Below are 17,657 nucleotides of genomic sequence, written 5' to 3' on the forward strand. Positions count from 1 at the left end.
AAGGCATTGAGTCATCGTCTTTTGAATAATTGCAACTCTTTTGTATTCAAGTTTACTTTCTAATGATTAACGTCTGACTTATTCTAACCCATGATGTTTTTGTTCTAAATTAACTGTAACAGCAAGCTGATTAATTGTTTGTGTTGACATCAGTGTAAATAAAAAAGGCTAAAGTTATCTGGTCAAATTGTGGAAGGAATAATTCTTTGTTTATCTCGTAGCTTTGGATCAGATGGTATTGAAAATAACGGCTTTTGTTTTTTCTCGTTTCATCTAATGGACTTCAAAGGATTCCCTCGTGATTCTTGCCTTAATTATTTTTGTATGTATTTGTTTATTTTAAAACTGTTCTCACTTATATTCTGAGTCTGAAAATTGCGATTTCTATTTTTCTGCTTTAGTAAACACACCATGGAAAGCAACGGTTAATACATCTTCTGGTTTTGCTTACCCGATCAACAAGATCCTCCAAGGAATGAGCAAGTTTTATGGCAACAGTTTTATCATCTATTTCTTCGTATTTGAAATAATTAATATCACTTAAACTATTGTCCACGGCTTCCAGTTTAATCTCCATCCGTGGGTGTACTTCTACTCTGAAAACCTCATGACCTGTGTTCAAGGTGTTGTGATTTGTTTAAAACCATTTGGATTCCAAGTGGTTAACAAAGTGTTTGGAACGATCGAGGGAAGAGAAAGAGTTTATCAGTTGTGATTCAATTGGATTGATTAATCAGTGAAAACCCAATAAACCGATCATTCGTGAAAGTCAGTTCAAGAAAACAAAAGATGGAAAAGCTACGATCTGATTAATTGAGCTCACTTTTGCAACTATCCTAGAAATAAAAGTTACTGTAAAACTGTGAACTTGAGATGGAAGGCAATTCACTTTCAAAGCAAGCTACTTAAAAGCCTTCTCAAGCTAATGGTGCACAATTATTCAGGATTAATTCAAATAAATTGGAAATATAAATTACCTGATCACTTTTGCTGTTTCAAACTTGATTCTGGTTAATTGGTCATTTACAAGGTATTAATATTTGATCAGCATTAAATCACATAATGTTTAAATGTTACTGGTCAAACGTGTTAGCAATAGATTTGAATTGAATCAACTAATTAATGTTCATATATTTTGTTTATGATCATAATTCATTTTGATTTTAGTTAATCATTTAATTATTTATTTTCTTTCATTGTTTGCAATCATTTGATTAATTTGAAAATATAATGACTCTTTTCTGTGACTTTTTGATTAGGTCTTATTGTTTTGGACTCAACATTATATATTAACAATTTATGTTAATCGAAATGTTTACCTGTTGATTACCACTGCTTATACCTGTAATACTGACACAAAATGGAACATTGAATCATCACATTTACTAATTGAAAAGTTCTCTGATTAGATGTAAAATTCATCTTGAATGGAAAACAATTCAAAAGAAATAACTAACGGTATGACCCTTGTCGCCTACTACAATTGTATTACAATTACAATAATCAATTCAATTTTACTTTTCTTCCGTCTCATCCCAGTTAAGGTAAATCAACAAAAAGTGAAATCAAAAAAGTCTCGAATTCTTGTCTTTCTCAAACTCATCTTGAAAGTTTACACCTAATTACTGTTTAATTATTTACAATTGGAACTCCGCTAAAACCAAAAACAGCATTAAACAAGTAAGAACCAAATGGAAACTAATCATCTCGCTTTTTTGTAAATATTAATTTTAACTTTAATCTTCTTTTCATCTTATAGCTTTCCAATTGTTTGATTGACTTCAGGTTCAAAGTAAAACCATAAAAAAACTTGAACGGTTTATTGGTTGACTACTGTTGAGCCAGTTTAGTACTTACCGACTTCGAGGTTCTCCGCAACTCTTTCAAACCTTCGATTCTCTCCAATTGGATAAAATTTACAACCTATTGAGCCAAAATGTTTATATTTAAACAAAAGAAGAAAGTGGAATAAAAAAACAATGATTAGTAAGTTAATTAACAGGAATCAAAATTGGAGAAAAAATGGATTACAAGTTGAACATGATGAACATGGCAAGAATATAGTTGGAAAAAAATATGTAAGAATAGGAATAGTCTGAAAATTAGATCAAATCAAAGATAATACCCAAATGAAACCTTAAACTGACAAAATGTATTATTTCACTTGTGAGTTTAATTTCCAGTAATCTCAACAGTTGAATGTTAATTTCTAGGCGCTTTTACAAAAATACCAAAAATTTAGGGCAGGTAAACTATTGGGCTGCAAGTTGCAATTGGAAGTTTTCATTATATAATATTTAATTCTATGCAATCATATTTAAATGACGTTTCTGTTGGTTTATCTATTTTTTAGACTGATTTAGTTCTGTTTTATTAATAGGTTGTGCACTAATAAAGGAGAACTAGAGGAAAAAGTAAAAGTAAATTGTCACCAAATCATACGACGAACTCGTGTTAGTTGCTCAATTTTTATTGATGTGTATGTCTATTGTGTGATTCGTAAGATTTATTATCAATACAAATGACAAGAGAAAGGTGAAAAATGAATCTCGATTTATGGAAGGGTGGTGATCAAGACAATTCATTCCCGTGTTAATAGTTATGAGCACTTAGATGCCATTTCTGAGCTAATCAACCTTTTAGAATTAACCGTTTTTCATGTGAACACTTGTCAGAAAATTTGAAGCAATTTAGATTATTTTGATTAAATTTTCCATCTAAAGTAACAATTTGACTTGAATTAGATTCTTAATCTTGACCAATACTTATAAAAGATGATTTAACACAATATTCTTGTATCATTAACACAAGTCAATCCAGTCAATTCACTAGGAATACTCAACATTAGTTATACTTTTTAACTGTGCGCCAAGTAAAATGAAGTTGACAGTTTATATTCGAACCCACCAGATTAAATTAATTAAATCATGGTTTTGTCTAATGTCTTTTATGGGTCTTGGTGCCTGCTGTACACTTCTGGGCTCATCTTTACTCGACTTGCAGATCAGGATGAGCGAAACGTTTGCAGTAACATCTAATTTAGTTCCAAGTCGATCCATTGGATATTTAATTGGTGGAATAATTTGTGAGTTATTTTTCAATGTTATTCAACGAGAAAAGATATTCATAAGATATTTAATGTAAAATTTTATTCAGCTGGAATAATTGGTCGATGGCTTGGATTCAATATGATTTTGTTCATCAGCAATTTTTCCGCTGGACTTTTCATCGCTCTTGCTCCTTGGTTCACCTCATTTTATACTGTTTATTCATTATTCCTGTTGTCTGGAATATCACAAGGAATCTTTGATATCAGTAAGTTATAAAAGCAACAACTGGTCAGCTGAAAAAGCATTAATAATCACTTTTGTTTTACAGCATGTAATACTTATATACTACAGATATGGAAAGGTAATCCGCAATTATCTAATTACATTCAAATATTGCATGGATCCTTTGGTATTGGCTCCTTATTGACGCCTTTAATCACTCAACCTTTCTTATTACCATTGAATGAAACTACAAATGGTACAAAAGATGATGCTGCCATTTTGGGCAGTTATAAGCCAGATGATGTTAAAGTTCAATATCCATTTTTGTGTGTTGGTTTTTTTCTGATAATTGCTTCAGTTGGATTTTTATCGTTTCATTTCAACGAGAGATCAAAGAAAGGTTCCAATAGTGATTCAGATGAAAATACAAGTAATTCCAATGACCCACCAAATTGGAAGAAATATTGTGGTATTGCTATGCTATCAATCATTGCTAACTTGACATTTGGCATCCAAACATTGATTGGTAAGAACTTGTTTAATTGTTTTAACCAATCTACTTGTGTGTTTAATTTACTAACATTTTATTAACATTTTATTTCTCAGGCTCATTAGGTCCATCCTTTGCTGTTAAATCAGAGCTTCACATGAGCAAGCAAACTGGTGCAACTTTGGTAACCATTTTCTGGTCCGTTTTCACATGTTATAGAATCATATTCATCATTTCATCCAATTTTATTCATGAAAATCACTTAATGTGGATCAGTTATGCATCCCTTCTGGCTAGTGTAGTCGTGAGTGTCCCTCATGCAGCATGGAATCAATTGTGTATCTGGATTACAATGGTTCTTCTCGGAATCGGATTCTCGCCCTTATTTACAGTCTCACTGAGTCGACTTCAAAAATATTTCCTCCTTTCCAATAGTTTAGCGTCCTTCATTTTTATCAATGGTTCAGTCGGTGAATCTATTCATCCATGGATTGCCTCTAAATTAATGGAATCGGATCCTGTATTATTTGTTTACTATCTTGGATTTTTATCATCACTATTTGTATTCACATGTTTCATCGTTCCAATTATATGTGAAAGGATTTTCAGAACGGAAAAGAAACGAGATAACACCAGAACAGCTTCTATTCGCTCTTGGACAAGATAAAACCTCATTAATCATTTAATTTATTACATCAAGTGTTGGAAAATTTCAATCATTATTCCAATAAGTCTACAAAGTTTGTAAAACAAGCTGATTTGTAATAAATTTCAACAATTTCCATTGTATTTGAGCAGTTTCATGTTTTAATTGTTGATTTTTCATTTTACATTTGTTTTCATTTGTATTATAATTCCTCAAACTCTGTTCTTTCAACATTATAAATGTATTTCGTATTTACTTTATGGTTTTTTTAATAATATTAGATTATCAATTCAATTGTTAGTCAATTAGATTAACCGTGATCCTGATTTTATTATCATTATTTTTTTCCCTTTTATTGCTTATTAACAGCTTTTACAAGTTGATTTAAGGTTCCTTTCATGAATTAACTCTTCTTTATCATTTATGCATTCCTCTCTTTTTTTGCAGGTAAATTAATTTACTAAACAACAAAAAAGGAGAACAAAATTTACCAACAAAACAACAACAATAATAATGATAAACAGCAATTACAAGAGCTAACATACTTTGGAACGTTTGAACAACCTCACCATAAATGAATCTGAAGATTACATATTTATATCTTTAATCAATCCAGATGAAGATTCAGATGGAAACAAGATGAAGTCTTTATGGTGAAACAAGATGAAAGAGGGAAGCTACGATAAAGAGCCAAAAAGATAAACAAAAAAAGGTGATCGAGAAAAAAAGGTGGCCTAAGTGTTCAAGATAGAGATCGATTTAAAGAGCAAAAAGAGCAATAAAGTAACCACATTGTTGATGTTGCCAAATCGTGATGCTGATTTACCTGGATTTTGAATCACATTTCTGTATGGCACTTCTGAACCAAGAAGGAACCAGAACAAGATGATGGCGATGATGAAGATCAAATGAGAAATAAAAAAAGAGGGAAAGAACATTTTCGTTTCTCCATTTGAATTTCAACCTTGTTTCTCATCATCGCCATAACCTCATCGAGCCAATTATTCTCAATCATCATCTTCCTCCTTCATCTTCGTTCCTCTTTACTCTTCCAACATCATTATCATCTACCTTGCTTTACCTTTTTTGCATCCTATTTTTTATTATTGATTTCACTCTCTTTTCACCCTCAACATCTATTAATTTATTATTTTTAACCTCATATTCATTGCCTTGGATTTGATGAACTTCAGTTTAATAGCTTTACATGATTATTGGTATCATTTGAACTGTTGGTTTCACAAAAGAGTTCATTAATAGGTTAAGACTTGATCAAATTTGGTGAATAGGTTTCAACAAAAAAAGATGATTTGGTTATAAGATTGTAAATTGATTGTTTGTAATCTATTTATAAGCTCATTGTAAGCATTATTGATTTGATATTTTCTGCATCATCGTCCATATTAATCCCAGTATGAGCAAACTAAATATTTATCAATTCATCACTGCTTTGGGTAAACCATTACAGTTGCTTTGTTCAAGTTTGCATGTCCAAAACAATCAATTGAATTACATTTTCTCTCGGTATTATCTTTGTATTCAAATTCTGTCTTCATTTGTCTCCTGATTTTCTCTCATCCATCTTACAGTCGTTCATGACCCTTTGATCATGTTAAATTATGCAAACATCTAGTAACCTCTAAACCATGAGATACTGGTAAATGAATAGCAATAGGAAATAAAGGGTTCAAATTGACATTTCCTGTGTTCAAATGGAGCTTAAATTTGCCATGTAAGTCATGTTAAGAAAGTGAATGGCAAATTAATCTTAATAATTGATTTAAATTAAAAATAAAATTCATTTTAAACAAAAAACTTGATATCTTAAAATGCAATCAAAATGAGCCAACTGTCAATTCATCGAAGTGCGAAATTATTTCATAAAATTTTCACTCAACAAAAATGTATCTAATTTGTAATTGAGTTTAAGAATCTATTCACAGAAATTTTTACAGTTACAATTAAACTTGAAACATCTAAATTGTGCATCAAATATTGAAAAATCATTAATTGTAATTTTTTGTTTTGATTATTGAGGCTATTCATACTAATTTTAGGTTGAAATAGCCATTTTGGTTACTCACACTAACTGTAAGTTTCATTTTTTAAGGCTGATTGTATTATGAAGTTTTGTCCAGATAACAATAAGGAAATATCTTGCTTGCTTGCCAGTCATTTATTTATTTACCTTATTATTAGATGATTTAATTCAAATTTTTGGCTTTGCTTCGGTTAATGTCGTGCAATTACATTAAACACTGTCTACCATTCGTATAAAAGGTAATGTAATCCTTTTTAAAATCATTTAATTACATTCCATCTTGATTCCAATTTTTTAATGTCATTCCTTTTTCCTATTTTAAATGTATTATTAGATTTACTAGCTTTTCATTTAGATTGTAAATTGTACATCAACACTTTGGTTTCAACGGACATTAATGCAAAGCCATTTTCAACATCATCTGTTTAGTCTATATCACATCCAAACGATGATGGCAGCTACATGATGTTTTGATCACATAAAGCGGTAACCTGATCAGATGAGTTCGATTAAGGTTGGATTACTGATAAAAATGAAAAACAAACCAATCATGATTTTGAAGCTGGTAATTGAATAATTATCCACACAAATAATGATAATGGCTTGAAGAAGTCAAACAGGCGATGTCAATAGGAAAAAAAGCAAAAGAGATTCAAGATTTTTTAGGATATAAAGAGAGAGTGAAAGGTGAGTTAAATTTGGTTACCAGTTAATGATTATTTCCTTACTGAACTAACCAAGCTATGCTATTTTCAGGTTACTCCATGAGTGTTTGATAGCGTGAGAGACTGATCATCCGTTATGTTGAATCTTCACCAATCATTGATTATAGCTGTTTTTTTTTGTGTGATGCTACTTTTGATTTCTCCCTTTCTCATCTTCTATTAGCTGCCACTATCATGATGTAATTAATATTTCGAAATGATAATCGTTTTAATTACTTTTTTTCTCCTACCACTATCAGAGTGTCAACAATTCAATTTAACCTGGTTTTGATGGTTTCTCCAATCAACTGTCAAAGTGCCCTTTACATGATCGATCCTGTTTTTGTCGCTTTCATTTCAACTTTCATTGGATTACCAATTTTTATGGGGAAACATCTAATATCCAAACAAGGCGTCATTAGTGTTTTATTTGATAAACATCTAACTGTGATCAGTAAACGTTGGTTGACGGTTTCAGGGTGATCCTCATTTGAAACGCTAATGGTAAATCAAATCAGTTTTGCAATCGATTGGTCAGTCAAGCAAAAGCAACAGGAATTAGGGAAATGACTGTATAGACCAATAAGAAGACCCTACTGGCCAAGTAATCAACAAATAATCAACTCTTTTAGGTCAAATTAGTCAGGTCAATGTCCTCCTTACATGTTGACAACTCTAAGTTGATTACAATTTAATATATTAATAAGTATCTCTTTTTTTGCTGTAGTTGTCTATTCTTCCAATTTGCTGTTGTATTGATGTACCAGGCATTGGTTTTTTTGGGTTCAGAATGGAAGAGAAACATGACAACACGAAAATGATGGTAATGGTGATGACAGTGTGAGATGATTCAAGATGAAGGTAGACGATGATTATCATGATGATGATAATGAAAGGTTTCATAAAAGGGCTACTACTAGCTGTTAACATCTAATCACAAGAGTTACAAGAAAAAGAAGAAAAAAGCTCAATCCTTTCAAAATTTATTTAAAATCAACCAGTTAATCAACCATTAGTCTAGACTATTTTTGATGAAATAGTCAATTTTCATGGCTAAACATGGTTAAATATAATGCTTTAGCCAATATAAGATATTTGTAGCTTGAAAAATGGATAATAATATTGCAAGTTAGAAGAAGAATAAGAAAAATAAAGGATTTTATTAAAGTGCATTATAATGCATGATATTAGTTGAAAGGAAAGGATTAAACGATCAGTTGAAACGGAATGATATTTTTATTATTTGCCGTATTCAATTTACATTTAACCCTTTACCTATTTTATGGATTACATGGATTAAAAAATACATGTAAGCTGGTTTATGGTCTATATGCTAGTCGGTAGTAAATAATGCAATGATTACAGCAAATAATGATGGTAATACTGCATTTAATAATGAGATAACAGACAACAAATAATCTATTTTTTTCTTATTTAATTTCAATTCCATACAATTGGGCCAAAGTCAGGAAAGATTCATAAAATTTCAACTATTTTCAGGTCAAATTTTTAACCCTCAACCACTGGAACAGACTTTTTCCCTAATCCTAATCAAACATCCAATTTTATTTCAATTTATTGATTGTTTTTTTCTGTTTTTTTTCAGTGAAACTACCAGATTGAATTTATGAAGCAAAAGAGATTGATAATGAAGAGCCAAAATAATCAACAACGAATTCTGGAGACAATTAAATTTGTAAATTGAAGCCTTGAATGATACAGAAATAAGTCTTGAAATTGAACGCAATCAATGGATCTGGGTTGACCAGTAACTCAAGCTAATACAAAACAGCATGAGTACAGTCCTGATTTGTTTTACATCCTCAGCATACTCTTCATTTGGCTCTTCACTTTGCTCTTCATCTTACTCTTGATAGTATTTTTAAAGGTATTCTTGATGAAACTCTTCATCCTCATGATCTTCACTTTTATAAATCCTTTTTTTTCTAACTCATCTTTATTTTTGTTGCTTTCTTTCCTCTCCCTCTGTGTGCTGACAGGTAAAATTTGGTACAATTTACTCTTGGAATGGAATAAAAGGTTTAAAGGTTAATTCATAATGGATGCAACTTGTTGAGAATAATGAAAAAGAAATGAGAATTGATGGCGAACAAGAAAAAGTAAAATTTCTCTTCTTGAGAATGGATCAATTGAAGAAGGCTTAAAGTATCTCAAATGAGCAGACAAGAAAGAAGTGATCTCTAAAAATTAGATGAACTGTTAATAATAATGGAAGCTGATGATTTAAAATGGTTAAAATAATAATCACAATAATACCAATAATGATTCAAGATAATCACCTTTTTATTTATATCGTCCATCTATTGCAATCTATTGGTTCATTGATTGACGGAAAAAGGTTGATCTTTCAACGGAATGACCTTTATCTTTTATCTTTCTTTCATTCCAAGATTCATTAGATGATTATTCCTGAGTTGAATCACTTTTCACTTTTATTTGTTTGATTATAATTATAATGATAATTTTCACCTATCACCTGACTGATAGCAATGAACAAAATTAGATTTGAAAACAGTACTGGCTTGATAACTTATAATCAAATGTTACTTCCTTGTCTTTACATTTGTTTTGCATTTTATTTACCTATTGACTTATATCTTTTGTACCAACTGATTGAAAACCGACTCTTGTATTACAACAATTAAACATCCGAAGTCCATTTTCAATCATCAGGTTCATCTGAATGTCTAATACTATGAAATGGCTTCAATAGGAATGTTCAATGTTTTGGTTTCAACTGTAACCTGATATACAATGTGCTTGAGAAGGCTAACATGTCCTGTTTTTTGAAAAATTGTGTTTACTTATGTTTATGTCACCTTGAAGGGGTCAAGTGATTATGAAAAACATGAAAAGGAAGGAAAAACTCTGAAAATTTTACTGAAAAGACAAGATTTTCATCATTCTTGATGTCAACTTAAACAAAATTAACTTAAACAGTCAATAATCATCGTTTAACCAGATTAAATTTCGTTGAGATGTTGGCTCTCATTAATGATAAACTGTAGGATAAAATAGCCAAATATCATTTTAAAGATGATTCTAATCAATCTGAATTTGAATGGAAATGATCTACAATTTCACTTCAGTTTAAATCCATTGCTTAATTTATTTTTCAAATACGTTCAATTTACTTAGTAACAAATTCTTGGCCCTTTTTTATGCTAGCTTTGAGTTCAGGGATGGCAGCTTTAACAAGATCTTCTTCATAAGCAGACAATTGACCTAGACCCAGATTTTTGACCAAACCGTTTTTGCCTAGATGAACTGGTGTGGCGAAATAAGATGCATCAGTAAGGTCGGATTGTACGTAAGCACATTCGACAACATCAGGTTTTCCAGCTAAGCCATCCAAAAGAGAGAAGGCGAAACGGGCAGCAGCGAAAGCCATTGATAAAGTTGCAGATCCAGCTCCAGCTTTAGCTTTGACTACCTCAGTTCCGGCGTCTTGGATTCGTTTAGTCAGTGCATCAATGTGGTCCTTGTCAAAACTAACTGAAGGAGTCACTCGAGATAAAAGTGGAATAATGGTGATACCAGCATGACCTCCAATAACCGGTACATTTGTTGTAACTGGATCGAGTCCTTTAGCCTCGGCTACAAAAGTATTGGCTCTGACCACGTCTAAGGTTGTAACTCCAAACAAACGAGCTGGATCGTAGGTACCCGCTTTTTTCAAAACTTCAGCAGCAATAGGTATGGTAGAGTTGACTGGATTGGAAATCACCCCAATTAAAGCCTTGGGGCAATTTTGAGCACAAGCAGCTACCAAGTCCCGTACAATTGATGCATTGGTATTGAAAAGATCATCACGGGTCATACCGGGTTTTCTGGGAACACCAGCAGGAATCAATACTACATCAGATCCTTGAAGAGCCTCTCCAAGTTGTTCTGGTCCCAAATGTCCAGTAACTTTGGCTCTAGAGTTGATATGGCTAAGATCAGCAGCTACACCAGGAGTATTGGCTACATCATATAAACTAAGGTGGCTAATTAATTTACTTCTTTTCAAGAGTAGAGATAAAGGTTGGCCTATTCCACCGCTAGCACCAAGAACAGCGACTTTAGCTTTCAACATTTTTAAGTAAAATTGTTGTAAAGGTCTGAGACAAATCAAATCAGCCTAAAGCTGCCTAAAGATACATTGTTATACTAATTTTTGCTCCTAACACAATCAGTTTGAATCATGATTATTGTACACTGATTCTGTATAATAAAATTATTTTGGTTGCTTAACCACTAAAAACCAAAAAGATGAAAAGTCCAGAAATTTTTCTGTTTCGATTGTTTTTAGTTGAGGAATTGTATAATGAACGGATGAATTTAACCGGGTTACTCATAAGATGATTCTAATCAATCTGAGTTTGAATGGAAATGATTGTCAATTTCACTTCAGTTTAAATTCATTGCTTAATTTATTTTCCAAATACGTTCAATTTACTTAGTAACAAATTCTTGGCCCTTTTTTATGCTAGCTTTGAGTTCAGGGATGGCAGCTTTAACAAGATCTTCTTCATAAGCAGACAATTGGCTCTATTGACTCTGACCACGTCTAAGGTTGTATGGATCAAGTGATTATGAAGAACATGAAAATTTAGGAAAAACTCTGAAAATTTTACTGAAAAGACAAGATTTCCATCATTCTTCACATCAACTTGATGTAGGTAGTTTAATGTTATACTTGTCATTGGTTTCTTGATTTTTTATTCATTTCTCATTATTCAATGGTAAATGGGTTGAGATTTTGTGAAAGTAAAGAAACAAAAAACTGAATGAAAAGATGAAAATATGATGATGACTGTATGATGATAAAAGGTGAAAGAGAAAGAAGATGATGGCTTTAGACAGAAGAAGATAAAGATGATTTGTGAGTCTTTCCCTTTTTGCTCTTTACTTTTCACAATAATAATGAAATACTCAAAAACTGGATTGATAAGTGGAACCAGAAAGATGATGGTTTTCAAAGCTTAACCCCTGAAGAGTTTCAATTTTTGATTTCACATTTCAATCGATTACATATTACAGTTTGATTCAAAGCTGCATCTTATTGATCATTTTATTGAATGTTTCCGATCTTATCGTCATTAACATTATTTCATATTAAGCCACTAATCAAAGCATGAACGAGAAAAGAAGAGGTTCAGAAAGGTTGAAAAATTTCAGTTAGCTGGTTACAATGTATGATTAGGGTTGAACAGGACAACTCGATTAGTAACGAATGAGCTTTATGTTTATTTAAGATGAATTCTGGTAACCGGTAGCATGATAAGCACCAATTTCAATTTAACATTTGATTAAAAATAACTCTTCTTTTCCAGAATCCAACAGGTCAACCCAATCGAAACCCGATTAACCAATAAATGTAACATGTTTGCTTTCAATTTGTCACTCCTTTCAAATTTGATTTTGATTTTTCTCTAATTATCTTTTCTATCTTTAATTATTCAGACAATTCATCAAAATATCATGTTCAAAGTCATCTTCAAGTCCAACATTGGAATCAAGTTAACCATTGGAAATACAAAATAATGTTTAACCGGTTAATATGAGAATCACAATGAATGTAAATTGGATGCTTTTAAATGTATGTGACTCTGTCCCAGTTGATCTTTCAGGCTAATAGCGTACGACCCGATAAAGTGATGGGTGACGAGGTTAACATGATAATGATGGTTATGAAGATGAAGATGAACTATTGCTCTCATCTTAACCTTTCTTCCTTCACTTCTACCTTTTTAGTTACACTCATTGAGCTCATTTGATTTTTTGAAGACAAAACGGATTCTCGGAAGTGATCAAGATGACATTTTTATTCATTTTTTTCTCCTTCTTTACCTGACATTTCTTGTGTTCGTGTTTTACTCTATTGAAAATTACATTAATCTTTCAAACGGTCAATTACAACTCATTTTACTGGACAATTCATCGTTCCTCTTAACCAACCTTAAAAAACTGTAATCACTTTAACACAGAAGTTTAATGAGTGAAATGAAAACATGAAAATTGTATCAGTTATTGAAGCTAAATGAAGCCAGGAAAGTGATTTATCACAGCATTGTATGGTGTTAATATTATCAACTGAATGGTAATTATAATTGTATAATTATAATCTGGTTGTCACAAAATTAAACTGAAATACCATTTACAAGGAAATTACGGGTTAAGATAATTTTCAATTGAAAATCCAAATATAACTTGATGTCTTTTAACGGTTGTCAGGAATCAAAGTTGCTGATGATATTTTCATTTCTTCATCATTTTTTAATTATTGGATCATCGATGGAAAGAGAGACTGAATTGAAATTGAAATTACTCTTTAATTCCGACTATTAAATTGTCCTTTTTTCGCAATTGTTTACAGGCTAGGTTAAGGTAGGAAGTCAACCTTGCGGGTTAATTGTGATGGTTTAACTTTCCATCTTTAACGGTTAATAAGGATTGTCCAAATTAATTTGATCACGCTATTTCAATTGTAGAAACTTTCATTTTCATTTCCATTCTTCAATCAAGTATGTATTTATCATTTAAATGCCATCTAAATGGCTTAACATCTTGAGCCTTACTGCTTTCCACTAATTTAATTGTCCATTTTCAATTTTATGTTCATCTTCAGGATCATTGGATAAATCACGGCAATCGGCCTGATCACGGAATCTTTTAGTTACAATCATTTAATACTTGTACAGACTGGACGGCTTAATGACAACGAGTTACACGAGTTAAATATTTACAAAATTTGTATCAAAATTGAAAGGAAGGAAGTAAATTTTGAAATGTAAACGAGTCAAAACAAAACGCTAATTGTCATGTTCATCATGTTCATCATTAGATATTATTATGAATTTAGGAATCAATGTTTACCTGAGGCAAGAGTTGAAGGTGCTTGGGATGCTGTTAATGGTATTAACAGGCCAAATGTTAACAAATATATCAATGGAGTTGATAGAGATGACATTTTTATAAATATATTATTCCGATGATAATGTTTGGTTAAATTTAAACTCCGTTGGAACGGTTTATTATAACGGTCAAACATTTTGTAAATTGACACAATTTGATTGTATGACACTTGATTTTTGTGAGATTGAACCTTTTCTCCGTTTGATTTAATCTCGCCACTTGATTTAACCTTTATGTAGTTGGTTTATTTCAAGTTTGATTATCAACAAACAGCTGAGATATCAACCATTGGTGACACTTTTTTTAACTCTCATGTCCATAATGTTGGCCGTTTGTAAACAAGTTGAGATGTTTCACTGTTTAAAGATGATCACAAAATATTCAATAAAATTTACCTTTAAATAATCATCAATGTTTTTTCAATCAATGACAATTCACTTTACAATTTACAAAATCACTAAATTTTAACATAGATATTTATCCGATTTGCATTGTTACATTTGCTTCTTAAGACGCTTTCATTTATACATGTTGTTGCACGTAATTTATTTTATATCAACAAGTAATCAAAATCCGTTCATTGGTCACTATGAATACAGATTGATTGTGATGATGTTAGTGAAAAAAATCAAACGGATCAAAATGTTGTGTTCAATGTTCACTTTGAAAGGCTGAAATGCCTAATGAACGAAACGCTTTTGCCGAAAAAATGTTTACCTTTACCTTCTCCTCCTACTCTTTCGTCTTCTTCTGTTTCTTCTTTCTCTTCTTTCTCTTCTTTCCCCGCTCGTCTTACTTTCCTCTTTTTGACCTCACTTTACTTTACTCTCTTCAGCGCTTTTTCAGGTTTTTTTCAAATTTCGCTCACCAACTAAAACTGGTATCTTAAACGCCATCTAACGGTATTCTTGTTGAGTTTGATTGCGATTGTTTACTTTGATAACGTTTAATATTAATTTCAATGTTGATTATTTGACAATTTGTGATTTATTTATGTGATTATGGCAAGGGATGGTTAAAAGGATCAAATCAAGATGAACGATTGGAATGGCTAAAAAAGAAAAATATCTGTTTTGGATAAATACTGTAAAGCATAAAAATGTTCATATATGCTTGTTGTGTGTAATGTATCTTTATTCATCTGCTCGCTTACCTGATTGACGAGGTAGAAAACATCAATTTTAACCTGTAAATTGTGATAATTGTTGATATAGATAGGTAAATAGAGAGAAAGAAGAAAGAAAGAGAGTAAGGAAGACAGTTTAACTGTTTTTGATGCTTATTTCCAGTTGGTGAGAGCTGACATAATGTTTCAAAGGAACTCAACCGGATCACATAATAATATTCGTAATGGATTCAAATGAGCTACGAATTTTTTTACTTTAATTTAGTCTTCTTGGTTCCTTTATTTTGGTCAATTTTTCGCTATACATTTGGACTCAACTGGTCAATTGATTGAATCCTATTTGACCATAATCAATGGATTGTCTCATGGCTCAACCAAAAGTATCACAACCAGAACAAAGTGTAACAAATTATAAAGTGTATTAGCATACATTAATTAACCATTATCGACAGTCACAATTTTAGATTGACAATCTGCTTAAAATCAGCCCAGCCCGTTACAAATCGTACTCTCACCTCAATAAATAAGCTAAAATTCAACGTTATTATCGGGATAAAGTTACATTCATCTAGTGCCAAAAAAATACTGAACCGCAAATCTCTGAGCCATCAATTGATTTTAAATGCTGCCAGTAATCTCTTTCAATCCAATCCTCGATTTGATTATTGTTCAACTCAGCTAATCACAAATATAGACAAAGGTTATCAATATTTGAGCTCACAATTTGATGCACACAGGTTCAGTTAGTTGAACTGTTGCATTGAAATCTTGTCCCTTATTCAAGCAATTGCTAAAATCGGATAAATTACCTTCACAACTAGTAGTCATTTGAAAATCTTTTTCCTCTCCAGGTAACTACCCTTTTTACTTGATTTAATTTTGTCATTACTTTTACTTTTTTTACTGACATTTAAGGAGTAGAAGTGCAAAATTGGTGAAGAAAAAAATAAGAAATCATTTAACGATGAAAAGAGGTTTTTGCTATGATTTTTTATATTTAATATCATCAATTGGAAATCAACTGTCAATCGTCTAAGGTTGATAATCTTTGATTATTGGAAGGGAGCGAAAGTTATCAACCGATTCATTACTGAATCTAGTTTCATTGAGGTTCAACTCTTGAACTAAACCTTTTTGTACTCTATTATGATATTATTGTATTGTTATCGGTTACTGATGGGCTTAAACTCAACCAATTTTACTGATTAATAATTATTTTTAGCTGTCGTCTCTTAACCTTTTGTTTATATCGTTTAAGTTATTCACAATTTAACATGTAAGCGAAGTGTCGATTTAAACTGATTTGATTCTGATTATAGACGAAATATTTGCATTCAATTTTACTGTGTTAACTTGCTACAGTTACAATATGTTGAAATATTATGAATATTATATTATAACCTTTTACCTTATTATTTACCTAATTGTTAACGTATTTAAAACACAAATTTGAGACCGTTTTTTCACTTTATTTGACAACTGATTACACAAATCACACCTTAATTTAACTCTCAATTCATTATCATAAAAACATAATTAGTGACAAAAGAAAAGCAAAGCGTATCGATTTTTAAATCATTGTTTTCATTTCTTTAACCAACATTTGTCCACTTATTTCTCATTTAATAACATCACCAAGCTTCCAATTTGCGTATATTTTAGAGTCAAAATAACCTTAACTAATGGGCTTTTGTTTTCAGAAAATGAAAGAGTTAACTCTATTAATATATAAATTAGTTTATATTTGAATAGATTCATCAAGTGGATCAGTTAAATTAGACAATCAGCTCTCTAAATTAACCAATAAACAACTGTATGGTAATGATGAAGCAATGAACAACAGGTAATAGTTAAACTTAAATATTCAAGATAGCTGGAATGGTGATTAACTGTACTCAACGCTTTTATTTGATGTTCACTGGTTAATCAATTGTCAACAGCTTTTTTAACTTTTCTCATTTCCATCAATTTACGTTGAAAGCAGAAGTCGATTACTTTCATGATTTGTTTTCAAAATTAACTTAAACAGTCAATAATCATCGTTTAACCAGATTTAATTTCGCTGAGATGCCGGCTCTCGTTAAGGGTAAACTGTTGGATGAAATAGCCAAATATCATTTTAAAGAAAGAGAAATGGAAAACAAGTAAAATATTTTTTAATTGTTGAACCAACAAATCAGTTTTGACCAAAATTCAAAGTTGAATTTAGGATTGCATACTATCAATAAATAATAACAATTAATGGGTATTACATTACAATGACAAGTTGTAAAGGTCTGAGACAAAACAAATAAGCCTAAAGCTGCCTAAAGATACATTGTTACACTAATTTTGGCTCCTAACACAATCAGTTTGAATCATAATTATCGTAGACTGATCTGTATAATCAAATTATTTTGGTTGCTTAACCACTGAAAACCAAAAAGATGAAAAGTCGGGAAATTTTTCTGTTTCGAT

At 31.2% G+C, this 17,657-nt stretch overlaps 3 protein-coding genes and 2 long non-coding RNA genes across 10 annotated transcripts in view; 3 read left to right on the forward strand and 2 right to left on the reverse strand.

Moving 5' to 3' along the window:
• Nucleotides 1-577, reverse strand: part of LOC107366361 (protocadherin Fat 3) — a 59,431-nt gene extending 58,854 nt beyond the window's left edge. Inside the window, exon 1 of the mRNA XM_015933947.3 lies at nt 452-577. Coding sequence (XP_015789433.2) covers nt 452-577 — 126 coding nt within the window. The remainder of the gene's footprint in view (nt 1-451) is intronic.
• On the forward strand, nt 43-4,702 carry LOC107366364 (sodium-dependent glucose transporter 1A). Of its 6 annotated transcripts, XM_089268321.1 has the most exons (10): nt 43-322; nt 402-1,030; nt 1,260-1,458; nt 1,540-1,680; nt 1,760-1,986; nt 2,381-2,535; nt 3,004-3,085; nt 3,157-3,315; nt 3,379-3,798; nt 3,879-4,702. In XM_089268321.1, exons 7-10 carry the CDS (start codon nt 3,010-3,012, stop codon nt 4,427-4,429), a joined length of 1,206 nt encoding a protein of 401 aa, XP_089124447.1. In that variant the 5' UTR covers nt 43-322; nt 402-1,030; nt 1,260-1,458; nt 1,540-1,680; nt 1,760-1,986; nt 2,381-2,535; nt 3,004-3,009; the 3' UTR covers nt 4,430-4,702. The 6 variants fall into 6 exon arrangements, with proteins under 6 accessions (XP_089124447.1, XP_089124448.1, XP_089124446.1 ...); XM_089268322.1 differs by lacking the exon at nt 2,381-2,535; XM_089268323.1 differs by lacking the exons at nt 43-322; nt 402-1,030; nt 1,260-1,458; nt 1,540-1,680 and having other exon boundaries at nt 1,850-1,986; nt 2,381-2,453.
• Nucleotides 4,703-6,537: 1,835 nt separating this feature from the next.
• Nucleotides 6,538-9,449, forward strand: LOC107366368 (uncharacterized). The gene is made up of 6 exons (XR_016199204.1): nt 6,538-6,688; nt 6,793-7,136; nt 7,414-7,799; nt 7,881-8,014; nt 8,760-9,041; nt 9,154-9,449. It is a non-coding gene; the product is annotated as an uncharacterized LOC107366368 (long non-coding RNA).
• An 809-nt stretch (nt 9,450-10,258) lies between these two features.
• Nucleotides 10,259-11,285, reverse strand: LOC107366366 (malate dehydrogenase, mitochondrial). Its single transcript, XM_015933955.3, has one exon. It carries the CDS (start codon nt 11,250-11,252, stop codon nt 10,305-10,307), a length of 948 nt encoding a protein of 315 aa, XP_015789441.1. The 5' UTR covers nt 11,253-11,285; the 3' UTR covers nt 10,259-10,304.
• A 3,737-nt stretch (nt 11,286-15,022) lies between these two features.
• LOC112539308 (uncharacterized) lies at nt 15,023-15,744 on the forward strand. The gene is made up of 2 exons (XR_003083058.2): nt 15,023-15,292; nt 15,364-15,744. It is a non-coding gene; the product is annotated as an uncharacterized LOC112539308 (long non-coding RNA).
• Nucleotides 15,745-17,657: the final 1,913 nt, after the last annotated feature.

Source organism: Tetranychus urticae, chromosome 2 (genome assembly GCF_039701765.1).
Source record: "Tetranychus urticae isolate SD_2017Ah chromosome 2, NJAU_TeUrti_SD_1.0, whole genome shotgun sequence".
Classification (NCBI taxonomy): Eukaryota; Metazoa; Arthropoda; class Arachnida; order Trombidiformes; family Tetranychidae; genus Tetranychus; species Tetranychus urticae.